Source organism: Carcharhinus amblyrhynchos, unplaced genomic scaffold, assembly GCF_965287045.1.
Source record: "Carcharhinus amblyrhynchos unplaced genomic scaffold, sCarAmb.v2.hapA scaffold_92, whole genome shotgun sequence".
Classification (NCBI taxonomy): domain Eukaryota; kingdom Metazoa; phylum Chordata; class Chondrichthyes; order Carcharhiniformes; family Carcharhinidae; genus Carcharhinus; species Carcharhinus amblyrhynchos.
Genome location: NW_027649832.1, coordinates 182,566 through 197,043, shown reverse-complemented (window position 1 = coordinate 197,043; position 14,478 = coordinate 182,566). Strand labels below are relative to the sequence as shown.

Here is a 14,478-nt window from a genome sequence, read left to right as displayed (position 1 = left end):
AAGGCATCTGGTTGGGGGTGGGGCAGTGGCAGACTTTGGAGTCCTGCTGTGCAATGAATGTTTGCTCAGCGATCAATTGTCATAGAGGTTTACAACATGGAAACAGGCCCTTTGGCCCAACTTGTCCATGCTGCCCCTTTTTTAACCCCTAAACTAATTCCAATTGCCCACGTTTGGTCCATATCCCTCTATACCCATGTAACTGTCTAAAAGCTTTTTAAAAAACAAAATTCAGGGCACTTTGGGAAGGATGTCCAGACCTTGAAGAGGTGTGTCAGAATGGTGGGAATATAGGAAACAAGAGTGGAAGTAAGCTGAAGAGCCTGCTCTACATTTAATACATTCATAGCTCCAATCTCCAACCTGATTCCCACAGTCTCTTGATTATCCATCCAGTCCAAAAACTCTAGGTTTTAGCCTTCAACACGCTCAGTAATTGAGTTTCCAAAACCCTCGGGCCAGACAATCGCAAAGAGTCTTAACCCTCCGAGTAAATACATTTCTACTAATTTCAATCATCAATTATTGTTCCCTTATCCCGAGAGTGTCCCCCATAGCTCTCGGCATTTGTAATTTCCTAACTATGGTAGTGGTTTTACACAGAATATGTGTTACGCACATGTAGATTCAAACTAATAACAACAGATATATTTTAAGAGCTATTGCTTGTACAGAGGATAAACTGGAAGTAAGGCAACAGACTCTGCTAATGACATCATCATGAAATCATGTGATCAGCTCTTAAAGCAACCTGCAACCACTTAAATATATACACTCCAGTCTGAGAAACAGCCTCTCCAAAGCTACCCCATCACACGCTCTGAATCTTCCATCTTTAGTGGATCTCTCATCCTTAGTTCCAGTGGGTACAGGACCATTCTGCTTGATTGATTCCCAGGATAATAAAGCAAAAATTTCAGACTGTACTTCAAATGGGTGGTTGCATCAAAGTCCAATGAAACTGAAGTATTATATCTTCACCATTGTACTTCAACCCCCTTTATTGCGATAAGGGGGTGGAAGGACTTCAGTTAGAGAGATGAGAGAAGCTAAGATTGTTCTCTTTCAAGCAAAAATGTTACACAGAGATTTAAGAGGGGTTCTGATTCATTAAATCGAGAAAAAGTGCATCACTGCAGGGACATAAGGGGCCAGAGGACACACGTTTTAGTTAACTTTAGTTAGAAGAAGCAAAGAGGACACACAAATGATTTTCCTACTCTTATAATCTGAAACAGGGCAGAGGAAGAAGATTTTAAAAATTTCCAAAAGGAAATTGAACATACATTTAAAAGGGGGGAATCTTTGCACAGATAAGATGGGCTGAATGGCCTCATTCTGTCCTACATCACCAAGGCTGCTCTGGCAGCACCGAAGGAACAGGAGGTCACTTAACCCCACTATTATTCAATGAGATCATTGCTGGTTCATGACTTTCCAAACCCATGCCCATCCAGAAAGACACGGGCAGCAGATATTTGAGAACATCAGCACTTGGATGTTCTCAAGTGACTAGTGGGGTACTGCAGGGATGTATGTTGATGATTTAGATGAGGAAACTAATATCTTCAAAATTGCAGATGACACAAAGCTGGGTGGGAGGGTGAGCTGTGAGGTGGATGCAGAAATCCTTCAGTTTGATTCGGACAAGATGAGTAAGTGGGCAAACGAATGGCAGTTGCAGTTTAATTCGGATAAATATGAGGTTATCCATGTTGGTGCCAAGAGCAGGAAGATAGATTATTATCTGACTGGCTAGAAATTAAAAGAGAGAAATGTATAACAAGATCAGGGTGTCCTTGTACATCAGTTCCTGAAGGTGAGATACGGGTGCAGAGGCAGTAAAGTAGATAAATAGTATTTTTGCTTTCATCAAAGGATTTCAGTACAGGAGCAGGGATCTCTTGCTGTGGTTACAGAGGGCCTTGCTGAGACCACACCTGGAGTATCGTGTGCAGTTTTATTCTCATTTGAGGATAGATGTTCTTGCTTAGGAGGGAGCGCAGTGAAGGTTTACAAGGCTGATTTCTGAGATGGCAGGACTGATGCATGTGGAGAGATTAAGTCACTTAAGATTATATTCGCTGGAGGTTAAAAGAATGAGGATAGATCTGATCGGGAAGGAAGTTCCTGTTGGCAAGGGATTTTGGAACCAGGGGTCAATGTCAAAGCATACAGGACTGAAATAAGGAAAAGTTTTTCACTTAAGAGTGGTGAGCTTGTGGAATTCTCTACCAAAGCAGTTGAGGCCAAAAGATTATATGTTTTCAAGAAGGAGTTAGATATATCACTTGAGGCAAAAGGGATTGATGTATATGGCAGAGGCAGGGTCAGGCTACTGAGTTAATGATGGGCCATGATCATATTGAATGGCGGAGAACACTCAAAGGGCTGAATGGTCTGCTCCTGCTCCTATTTTATACGTTTCTTTATTTCCAAGCCACTCAACATCCTGACTTGGAAATATATAAGCCGTTCCTTTGCTGTTGCTGGGTCAAAGTCTTGGAAATTCCTCCCAAACAGCTCTGTGGCTGTACATACAGGTCAAGAAGACAACTCACCCACCACCTTCTCAAGGGACAACTAGGGATTGGCGAAAAATGCTGGCCCAGCCATCCTGTGAAAGAATAGAGAAAGAAGCCCCAAGACCTGCTGGTTCATGGGCCTGTGCGTAACACTTCTGCAACACATCAACCTAAGCATTCTTTCTGGTTGTATCACAGCTTGATATGGGCTCCTGCTCTGCCCAAGAAACTACAAAAGGTTGTGAATATAGCCTAATCCATCACGCAAACCAGACCCCCATCCATTGACTCTGTCGACAATTCCCGCTGCCTCGGTAAAGGAGCCAGCATAATTAAGGACCCCACGGACCCCGGACTCTGAGGTCACGTAACAACCAACTCAAGAACAGCTTCTTCCCTGCTGCTGTCAGACTTTTGAATGGACCTACCTCACATTAAATTAATCTTTCTCTACACCCTAGCTATGACTGTAACACTACATTCTGCACTCTCTCCTTTCCTTCTCTATGTACAGAATGCTTCGTCTGTTTGGTGTGCAAGAAACAACACCCTGGACATACTCTCTTCCACCTTCTTCTGTCAGGAAAAAGATACAAAAGTCTGAGGTCACGTAACAATCGACTCAAGAACAGATCTTCCCTGCTGCTGTCAGATTTTTGAATGGACCTACTTCGCATTAAGTTGATCTTTCTCTACACCCTAGCTATCACTGTAACACTACATTCTGCACCCTCTCCTTCTCTATGAATGGTATGCTTTGTCTGTATAGCGTGCAAGAAACAATACTTTTCACTCTATGTTAATACACGTGACAATAATAAATCAAATCAAAGTCAAGTTCACATTGATTTGAATGGACTATCAGCAGGAATGAGCCAGCACTGAGAGAGACTACAACTCCCAGAACCCACCACAGGTCACTTCCGCGGAGCTGGCAGCCTCCCTGACATCACCCCGGCCCTCCATCCCGCGCCTGCGTAGTACCGTGCTCCGCCGCGGCTGCTGACTTGACGGGAAAGATGGCGGATGAGGCCACTCGCCGCATCCTGAGCGGAATCCCGTTACTGCGAACCAACGCCGGCCCGCGGGACGGTGAGCGCTGGCGAGAGCGGCTCAAGGAGGAGTACCAGGCGCTGATCAAGGTAACGCCCGCGCCACTCGGTTAGCTGAAGCGGCGAGAGCTTGGCTGCTGCGGGAAAGGGCGTCCGCCGGGACAACGTCCGGCTGACTACTTCCGGCGAGTGTCACCCTCAAATACGTCCGGGCGTTCGCTGCTGCTGCTGTGGGCCTTTGGTTATATTGCTCCCCTCTGAAGAGGGTTAACGCAGTCAGAAGTTTGGCAACACCAGGTTTAAGTCCAACCAATTTATTTGATAGTAAACTCACAAGCTTTTGGGGTTGTCCCTTTGTCAGGTGAATGAAGAGGGTGGCCAACTCTCCTGGATTCATTGGGCCTTTCTCTGCATGATTTAGGTGAAGACTGTCCCATCAGAACAGGTCCCTTCTTCCTCAATACAGGAGCTTATATCCTATGAATTGAAACCTATTTCTCCCACACCAATCTTTAAGCCATGCATTTAGCTGAATAATCTAATCGTGGCTCAGGTAGTGGTTGTTACCTTTTTGAAAGAACAAAGAAAATTACAGCACAGGAATAGACCATTTGGCCTTCAAGCCTGCACCAACAATGCTGTTGACTGAACTAAAGCACCTACCCTTCTGAGGACCATATCCCTCTGTTCCCATCCTATTCATATATTTGTCAAGGTGGCCCTTAAAAGTGACGATCGTATCTGCTTCCACAATCTCCCCCGGCAGCGAGTTCCAGTCATCCATTTGACTCAGACACCTCACGTGTTAAACCATTTGGCCTCCAAGCCTGCACTGACAATGCTGCTGGATTGAACTAAAGCCCCCTACCGTTCCGGGGACCATATCCCTCTATTCTCATCCTATTCATGTATTTGTAATGTCAAAGTCCCTTAAAAGTCACTACTATATCTGCTTCCACTACCTCCCCCAGCAGCTCATTTAAACCTTGCTCCTCGCACATTAAACCAATGCCCCCTGGTAATTGATTCTTCCACCCTAGGAAAAAAGCTTCTGACTATCCACTCTGTCCATCTCATTCTCAACCTTCCACCAATAAGGACACTTTCTCCCTATCTACTCTGTCTAGGCCTTCATGATTTTGCACACCTCTGTCAAATCTTTGTTCAACTACTGAATGTCTGTTCAGATTTGCCATCCGTGACCAGATCCCTCGATTTGTTGCATTCCAGGAGATATCCCATATTTGTTAAGGCCCTGAGTGTGAAGGGATGAACCTGCTTCATTTAACCCTGAAAAGTGTGAGGTGATACACACTGGAAGGAGTAATTTGATAAGAAAGTACTCAATGATTGGTAGGACACTAGGAAGTTCTGTGGAACAAAGGGATGTTGGCGTGTTTGTGCACAGAACATAAGAAATAGGAGCAGGAGTAGGCCATCTAGCCCTTTGAGCCTGCCCCGCCATTCAATAAGATCATGGCTGATCTGTCGTGGCTCAGTTCCACATTCCCGCCCTCTCCCCATAACCCTTAATCCCCTCTCTTATCAAAAACCCATCAACCCGCATCTTAAAAATATTTAGCGAGGTAGCCTCCACCACTTCAATGGGCAGAGAATTCCAGAGATTCACCACCCTTTGAGTGAAGAAGTTCCTCCTCAACTCTGTTCTAAACCGCCCCCCCTTTATCTTGAGGCTGTGCCCCCTAGTCCTATTATCCTTTCTGAGCGGGAAGAGTCTCTCCACCTCTATCCTATCCATCCCATTCATCATCTTATACATCTCAATGAGATCTCCCCTCATTCTTCTAAACTCTAACGAGTACAAGCCTAGTTTATTCAGCCTCTCCTCATAGCTCAACCCCCTCAACTCTGGCATCAGCCTAGTAAACCTCCTCTGTGCTCCCTCCAAGGCCAAAATATCCTTGCGTAAGTACGGCGCCCAAAACTGCACACAGTACTCCAGCTGCGGCCTCACCAATGCCGTATATATCCGCAGCAAGACCTCCCTACTTTTATATTCAATCCCCCTCGCTATGAAGGCCAGCATCCCATTCGCCTTCCTGATCACCTGCTGCACCTGCAAGCTGGGTTTTTGCGACTCATGCACAAGGACCCCAAGGTCCCTCTGCACCGTCGCCTGCTGCAGTTTTTCGCCACGTAAGTGATAATCCTTCCTACCATTATTCCTACCAAAGTGGACCACCTCGCACTTGCCAACATTAAATTCCATTTGCCATTTCCTGGCCCATTCGCCCAGCCTATCTAGATCCTTCTGTAGACTCTCCACACCCTCCGCACAATTTGCCTTTCCTCCAATCTTGGTGTCATCAGCAAATTTCGACACCCTACACTCGGTTCCCTCCTCCAGATCATCTATATAAATGGTAAATAGCTGAGGCCCCAGCACCGACCCCTGAGGCACTCCACTAGTCACCATCCGCCAATCCGAATAGCACCCATTGACCCCCACTCTCTGCCTCCTATTTGACAACTAATCCTCTATCCACGCTAACACCCTACCCCCAACTCCCTGTCCCCTGACCTTCTGCAATAACCTCCTGTGAGGTACCTTGTCAAACGCCTTCTGAAAATCCAGAAAGACCACATTCACCGGCTCTCCTCTATCCACCGCCCTAGACACATCCTCATAGAACTCTAGTAAATTTGTCAGAGCAGAAAGGCATGTTAGTAGGCTGGTGGAAAAGGCATATGGGGCGTTAGGTATAGATTCCAAAAGCAGGGAAGTCATGTTGGAGTTGTACAGAACGTTAAAGCCTGCAAAAATAAGCAGAGCAAACCAGAGGTGTTTTAGCATTGTTTAACAATGCACTCCCCTTCATTTTAATAATGTTCATTCTCATTTCAGTATGTGGAAAATAACAAGCAAGCAGACAATGACTGGTTCAGACTGGAGTCAAACAAGGATGGAACACGGTGAGTGATTGTAAATGTAAGGCAGGAACTCTCCAGTAGCCTGTCAGTCAGCCTAGAGGTCTTGCAGCCAGAGCTCAGTGAGGTATACAGCATTTTAACTGGTTCTTCTGCCTTTTAAAGAATCTGACCGACTTGTAAACACCAACAACTAGAAAGTGAACAGAGGTAATATGATCATTGAATCATGGAAACCCTACATTGCGGAAGGAGGCCTTTCAACCCATCAAGTCTACACTGACAACAATCCCACCCAGGCCTAGCCCCGAAACCCCACATATTTACCCTGCTAATCCCTCTTAACTACACATCCCAGGGCAATTTAGCATGACCAATGCACCTAACATGCACATCTTTGGAAACCGGAGCACTTGGAGGAAACCGACACAGACACAGAATCCATAGAATCCTTACAGTGCAGAAGGAGGCCATTTAGCCCATCAAGTCTGCACCGACCATAATCCCACCCAGCCCCTATCCCCATAGACCCAAGTATTTACTAAAGGGCAATTTAGCGTGGCCAGTCAACCTGACCTGCACATCTTTGGACTATGAGAGGAAACCAGAGCACCCGGAGGAAACACGTGGACAATGTGCAGACTCTGCATAGACTGTGACCCAAGCCAGGAATCGAACCCGGATCCCTGGCGCTGTGAGGCAGCAGTGCTAACCATTGTGCCAGAGATTTGAGGAAAACTTTGGGCAGCTGTTTGATCTCACCATGTTAGATGGTGACATTTAAATTCAATACAAATCTAGACTTAAAAGTCTAATGATAACCATGAAACCATTGTCGATTGTTATTAAAAACCCACCTGGTTCACTAATGTCCTTCAGGGAAGGAAATCTGCCATCCTTACCCAGTCTGGTCTACGAATGACTCCAGAGCCTCATTGCCCTCTCAAGGACGCTTATGGATGGGCAATAAAGGCTGGTCTCAGTCAACAGTGCCATAAATTAGTTTTTAAAAAGTATGTGAAATATAGAGGATGGCAATGATAGATTTGGATGAGAAAAGATGGGAGGAGTCTTGAGTGAAGTAGTGCATTTTGGAAGGTCTAGTACTGGTAGGAAATGTACAGTAAATGGCAGAACCCTTAAGAGTATTGATAGGCAGAGGGATCTGGGTGTACAAGTACTCAGGTCACTGAAAGTGCTATGCAAGGTGAAGAAGGCGTACAGCATACTTGCCTTCATCGGCCAGGCATTGAGTTTAAAAATTGGCAATTCATGTTGCAGCTTTATAGAGCTTTAGTTCGGCCGCAGTTGGAATATAGTGTTCCATTCTGGTCACCACACTATCAGAAGGATGTGGAGGCTTTGGAGAGGATACAGAAAAGACTTACCAGGATGTAGCCTGGTATGAGGGGCATTAGCTTTGAGGACCGGTTGGAGAAACTTGGTTTGTTTTCACTGGAATGACAAAGGTTCAGGGGTGACCTGATAGAAGTCTGCAAGATTATGAGGGGCGTGGACAAAGTGGATAGTCAGAAGCTTTTTCCCAGGGTGGAAGAGTCAGTTACTAGGGGGCACAGGTTTACGGTGCAAAGGGCAAGGTTTAAAGGAGATGTATGAGGCAAGTTTTTTACACAGAAGGTGGTGGGTGCCTGGAACTCGCTGTCAGGGGAGGTAGTGGAAGCGGATACTGTAGTGACTTTTAAGGGGCATCTGAACAAATACATGAATAGGATGGGAATAGAGGGATACGGTCCCCAGGAGGGTACGGGGTTTTGGTTCAGTCAGGTAGCATGGTCAGTGCAGGATTGGAGGGCCAAAGGGCCTGTTCCTGTGCTGTAAATTTCATTGTTCTTTGCTCTTTGAAGTGATAACACTGGCATGTACTGTTCAGGCTGAATGACCAGTTTCTGTGGCACCTTTAACACAAGATGGGTCAGAGCAAAGTGTTAGGGAACGAATTATAGCACCGAGCGAGGTAGAGACGACCGGAAGCTGAAGAAATGTCCTGATAGAGGAAGACCAAGGGGGAGAGGTGTACGGAGCGGTTAAAATTTGGGATACTCAGGAGGCTGGAGTTAGAGGAATGCAGAGACCTCGGGAGGCTATGGAGGAATTTGGAAACAAGGCTGAGAGTTTGCAAGATGCAGCTTGACTGGGAAGCATGGTAGGTCTGCGAGAACAGGGCTGAGGGATGAATAGGACTTGAATTAAGGCATTGGCTTAGCAGGTAGAATGGGAGAGTGTAACCAGGAGTATGTTGGAATAGTCAGTTCTGGAGGTACCGAAGGCAGGAATGAGGCTTCCAGCAGCCGCTGAACAGAGACGTTCCCGTTGCCACGGGTGGAAATGGGCAGTTTTTTTGATGGTATGAATCTTAATCAGGGACTGTTGTCGGGGAGAGGGATTGAGCCCGGAGCTAGCAATTGGAGTTTAGAGCAGCAACTGGAAACTTTACTCTTCCCGATATTTAATTGGAGGAAGTGTCAGCTCTTCCAGTACCGGGTTTTGGATGAGTTGATATAGAGCTGGGTGGCATCAGTGTGGGTGTGAACGCTGTTTGGGATGATATCTCCAAGGGACAGCATTTAGTTGAGAAAAAGGAGAAAACCAACATATGAATCCCTGAGGGACATCAGAGGAAGTGCGGGGGAGTGGTTCCCATAACATTCCTGGTCTTGTCCTCATCGATGGAGCTCCAAGGGAATACAGGAGGTGTCAGGAAGGTTGGTGAGTTGCTAAAATGTACTCAGTGGGTGCTGGAGGGAATGAATGTTAAATCTGGTGGCTAAGACACTGATTAATCAAACTGCTCTGGACAGGTACTCTTGTAACTGTTGGCCTGGCTGCACTCATCCCAGTTAGAGGGAGGAAACGCAGAGGAACTGGCTTTGATCAGATTGTTAGCAGTTTTCTTTCTCCCTCTCTTTTCCAGGTGGTTTGGAAAATGTTGGTACATTCACGAGCTTCTGAAATATGAATTTGACATTGAGTTTGACGTGAGTAACAGCTTTCTTTTTAATATAGAGCTGGGCTGGATCTTTCTCTCTCACATATGTATGGGTACATTAACACACAGACAAATATATACATACATCTAAACCTGCATATAAATCACCGCACCCACAAACACATATACAGACACATTTATAAACTCACGTAATAAAGTGCTTAGTATTCTGGGTTTTGTTAATAGGAGCATAGAGTACAAGAACAAGAAGTTTATGCTAAGCTTATACAGGACACTAGTTGGACCTCAGCTGGAATATTGTGCAGTTCTGAGCACCACACTATAGGGAGGATGTGGAACATAATGGAGTGCAGAAGAGGTTTACAATAATGATTCCAGGGTTGAGAAACTTTTAAGAATCCTAACTTTTCCAATCTGTTTCTCCTTGGAGAGAAGAAGGCTGAGAGGAGATTTGATGTTCAAAATCATGAGGGGACTGGGCAGAGTAGATCGGGAATAAATGTTCCTGCTCAGTTAAGGATCACCAGGTCCCTCTGCTCCTGCACTCCTTTTAGAATTTTACCCTGTATTTTATATTGTCTGTCCATGTTCTTTGGGAATGTGGAACTGAGCCACGACAGATCAGCCATGATCTTATTGAATGGCGGGGCAGGCTCGAAGGGCTAGATGGCCTACTCCTGCTCCTATTTCTTATGTTCTTGCCAAAATGCATCACCTCAACCTTCTTCACATTGAACTTCATCTGCCACCTGTCTGCCCACTCCACCAACATGTCTTTGTCCTTTTGAAGTTCTACACTGTCCTCTTCACAGTTTACAGTATTTCCAAGCCTTGTATCGTCCACAGATTTTAAATTGCCCCCTGCACATCAAGATGTAGATCATTAATTTATGTCAGGAAGAGCAATATCGACCCACGACAAACCTTCCTCCAGCCGAAGAAATAGCTATTTATCATTGCCCTGTTTCCTGTCATTCAGCTAACTTCCTGTCCATATTCTTTGCAGAGTCCACATGGTTTACTGAAAGGAAAATCATGTGGAATTAACTGATCTTTGAGGATGCAAAAGCAAGTTCGACAAAGGGGAACCAGTAGATGTGATGTATTTGGATTTGTGCCACAAACGTTATCTTGTGTAGTAACTTTGTATCAGTGGTGATGTATCAGCATGGATAAAGGATTGACTAAGGAACTGGCAACAGCGAGTGGGATAAATGGGACGTTTTCAGGTTGGCCAACTGTAACTAGTGAAATGTCACAAGGTTTCCGTCAGGACCTCAACTATTTCAAATCAATATTAGTTACTTGGATGAAAGGATTGACTCTACTGAGACCAAATTTGCTCACGCGATGAAGATAAATCAAGAAGCAATTTGGTTAAAGGGGTTACTGAGTGGGTAAAAAAAATTGGCTGATGGAGTTTAACATGGAAAAAATGTGGTTTTGCAGCAAAAGTTTAAAAAAAAGCAGAGCGTTATTGAAGTGGAGCGAGTCTGCAGAATGCCACGGTTACTCATCTCTTCACCTTTCCTGTTGTAAGGGAACAAACTCCCCAACAGTCTCCTCATTCATTTCCTCGTAACTCCAGCCTCTGATTCCTGGGATTCTCCTGGTCAATCTTTTCTGCAGCCAATGTTAAGAACATTGAGGGAATTGTGCTTGTTTCTGGTCTCTGCATTGCAAAGTTGCCCATCTGTGCACTAAAGTGAAGAAGGTTCCCTCGCGCAAGGTCCCAGAGGTTCTGTAATGAGAGGATGTGTCCACTAGTATTGCAGGAAGGAAGGGACAAATCGGTACAGTCTGTTGTGTACAGGTCCAGGACCAACTGACTTCTCGCTTTCCACAGATTCCTATCACGTACCCCACGACAGCACCTGAGATTGCCATTCCAGAACTGGACGGAAAGACTGCCAAAATGTACAGGTAGGAATGAGGGAGGTGGGTGTGGGAGGGTAGTGGAGAACCGGAGATGGAACGATGGTGACACAACGCAAAGATTCCTGATTTAGAACTGATTAATTCCTTCACTCCTCCTCTTTCTCTCCCTCACACTGTCTCTATCTCATTGGTGCTGTGTGTTACTTCCAGTCTTCATCAGCACAGGACATCATTCAGGATAAAAGAGGGAGAGAGTCGCTGGGTTTGAGGCGGGGGGGGGGTGCAGTCTCTGGGTAAGAGGGGAAAGGGGAGAGAGAGAGAGAGACTGGGTCAGGCGGGGGGAAGACTGGGACAGAGGGAGACCCTCCGGGAAGGAGGGAGGAGCGCATACACAGACACAGAGAAGGAGATGGGATATGTTGTCCTTGAACTCAGATCAACTGAGGCTGTATACAGGCATACTCAAACTCAAATTATTGGAATACAGATCTCCGTTATACTAATTTATCAAATTGAGAGAGAGGGAGAGACAGGCTAAAGGGGAGGGGGGGATATCCTGAGAGAGAGTGACTGGGGCGGACTGGGAGAGGGGGAGGGTGGGGCGGACTGGGAGAGGGGGAGGGTGGGGCGGGCTGGGAGAGGGGGAGGGTGGGGCAGAGAGGGAGAGGGGGAGGGTGGGGCGGGCTGGGAGAGGGAAACGGTGAGGGAGACATGAGAGAGAGAGAAGCAGGGTGAAAGAAATGATGTTACAGAGGGAGAGGACATAAAAGAGATGGGTTGAAGAGGGGTTGGTTGAGAGAGGGAGAGAGACTGAGTAAATGAGTAATGGGACATGAAAGAGAGAGGAGGAGAGGAATGGAGAGCTTCACGTTTAGCAGAGTGACTGCCTGTTACTGCTTCATGTTTAGCACAGTGACTGCCTGTTACTGCTTCATGTTTAGTGGAATGACTGCCTATAACTGCTTCATGTTGTGACTATGTTCCCATTTCTACTCTGTTTATGCAGAGGTGGAAAGATTTGTCTAACGGATCACTTCAAGCCACTGTGGGCGCGTAATGTCCCAAAGTTCGGTTTGGGACATCTGATGGCACTTGGGGTAAGTTCCTAAATGTCAGTGTTCAATCGATCCATTCCCTGACAGTTGCGATAAGAATGCAGTGCATTTTGCTAAACTCGCAAATGGAAACTAAGCAGACTGCAACGTCATAGAATGGCAAAGTTCCAAGAATTCACTCTTTCCTGGAGCTCAAAGGTCCACACAAAATGTGATGATGTATCATCCCAGTTGCAAATGGCTGGAATCGAAATGTCCTCCTGACAGATTAGAAGAACCTTTTCTCTATATCTAACCCTGTGCTGTACCTCTCCTGGGAGTGTTTGATGGGAGACAGTGTAGAGGGACCTTTACTCTGTATCTAACCCTGTGCTTTACCTGTCCTGGGGATGTTTGATGGGGACAGTGTAGAGGGACCTTTACTCTGTATCTAACCCCGTGCTGTACCTGTCCTGGGAGTGTTTGATGGGGGACAGTGTAGAGGGAGCTTTACTCTGTGTCTAACCCCGTGCTGTACCTGTCCTGGGAGTGTTTGATGGGGGACAGTGTAGAGGGAGCTTTACTCTGTGTCTAACCCCGTGCTGTACCTGTCCTGGGAGTGTTTGATGGGGGACAGTGTAGAGGGAGCTTTACTCTGTGTCTAACCACTATTTTATGTGGATCGTTCTCAGATATCCGGCAGTGTGAATCCTCTCTCTGCCGATCATTTGCCACCACAGGAGAGAGCTTTGGCACTGTTGGCCGTCAATCTGTCTCAAACTAAATGTTTGTCTGAATTGCAATGTTAATGAAAGGCCATCCATTTATTCTGAAATTGGATCCACTTCCCCTTCTCAGTAATTGGCATTCCTGCTTGTGGGGCTGGCTATACTGAAGGTGTGAAGCTGCTCTCCATCACAGCCAGGGCAGGATTGTCAGGCCTGAGGAGGAGTTCTCGGCAGGCAGGGTTGTACTTGCAATTGACTGTGTGTTTCTTTTCCAGTTAGGACCGTGGCTTGCAGTGGAGATCCCAGAGCTGATCAGCAAAGGCTACGTCCACCACAAGGAGGGACAGGACAAGAACTAAGAGGAGAATGGGAGCGACGGGCAGAGGAGACCCCTGGGCTGCCAGGGCAAACGTTTCAGTAAAGGGAAAGTGGAGGCTGCGCAGCCCGTCAGTAAATCATCACCTGCAACTTCCTGCTGGACCTCTGCTCCGTTCCTCATGCTCCGTGTAAACCATCCCAATCAAGTCTTTACTCCTATCTCGCCCCCCCAGCAACTTCCTCTTCCCCACTCTCTGTGCCCCTCCTCCACCCCCAAAGCGGGCTGTGTTCCTCTCCCCAATAACAGGGGTCTCCCTGTATCCAGACACACAGAGTGAAGCAGAAATGTTTTAAACTCTCCTCCTCAGGGTTGGAACTTATCCTAGCCCTTGTCCGCAGCTTCCTGAGGTATTGTGCGAAGCCGAGATTCCCGGCGGGATGGGATAACTGCTGAGAAAGGGCGACTTTGTGCCAACATCACTGGGATGTGTGTGTGGAGGAATTGGGAACTGTCTCTCAGACACAGGAGGAGCGGGGAGAGGCAGAGTGTGAGAACTGGAGCTGGATGATTATTTCCTGCCATTCTCCAGAACCAGAACTGCTTGTAGCCGGATCTAATCAGCCAGTGTGCGTGTCTGGGATTGAGGCCGAGAGGGACAGGAAGCATGGAGAGTGGACGAGAAGCTGAAGAACGAACTTAACATGGAAACAATTTCCCTCATGTCAGAAATTACACAGAATAAAAGTGCAGAATATTTCCTTTGGCGTTTGAAGCTTGCTTTTCCAGCTGAGTGTTATCCAAACAAGCTGGTGAATTCAAACCCAACACAGACAGCTGTTTGCTGTCATTGCTTAGTCTCAACATCCAGTGCCCAGTGACGGAGCAGTTCGCAATTTATATTCTGTTTTAGATAATTATTAAATCAAACCAACGGGAAAGGTTGTGGAGGAGTTGGCAGAGGAAAGGGAGTGTCCTTGGTGGGCAAAGTAACACCAAATCAGAAATTCAAAGGAAACTTGTAAATTGTCCCCATCGAACACTCCCAGAGCAGGTACAGCATGGAGTTAGACACAGAATAAAGCTCC

The 14,478-nt window shown here is 46.4% G+C and overlaps 1 protein-coding gene across 1 annotated transcript; it reads left to right on the top strand.

Moving 5' to 3' along the window:
• The first annotated feature begins 3,493 nt into the window (after positions 1–3,493).
• On the top strand, positions 3,494–14,151 carry ufc1 (ubiquitin-fold modifier conjugating enzyme 1). Its single transcript, XM_080182835.1, has 6 exons — positions 3,494–3,667; positions 6,444–6,511; positions 9,399–9,462; positions 11,281–11,357; positions 12,319–12,409; positions 13,350–14,151. Exons 1-6 carry the CDS (start codon positions 3,545–3,547, stop codon positions 13,431–13,433), a joined length of 507 nt encoding a protein of 168 aa, XP_080038961.1. The 5' UTR covers positions 3,494–3,544; the 3' UTR covers positions 13,434–14,151.
• Positions 14,152–14,478: the final 327 nt, after the last annotated feature.

Excerpts from the sequence above, each read along its gene's own strand:
- ufc1 (XM_080182835.1), top strand. The coding sequence starts at position 3,545 with ATGGCGGATGAGGCCACTCGCCGCATCCTGAGCGGAATCCCGTTACTG. Across the intron at positions 3,668-6,443 it reads AGTACCAGGCGCTGATCAAG|TATGTGGAAAATAACAAGCA; the intron begins GTAACGCCCGCG and ends TTCTCATTTCAG. Across the intron at positions 9,463-11,280 it reads AATTTGACATTGAGTTTGAC|ATTCCTATCACGTACCCCAC; the intron begins GTGAGTAACAGC and ends CGCTTTCCACAG.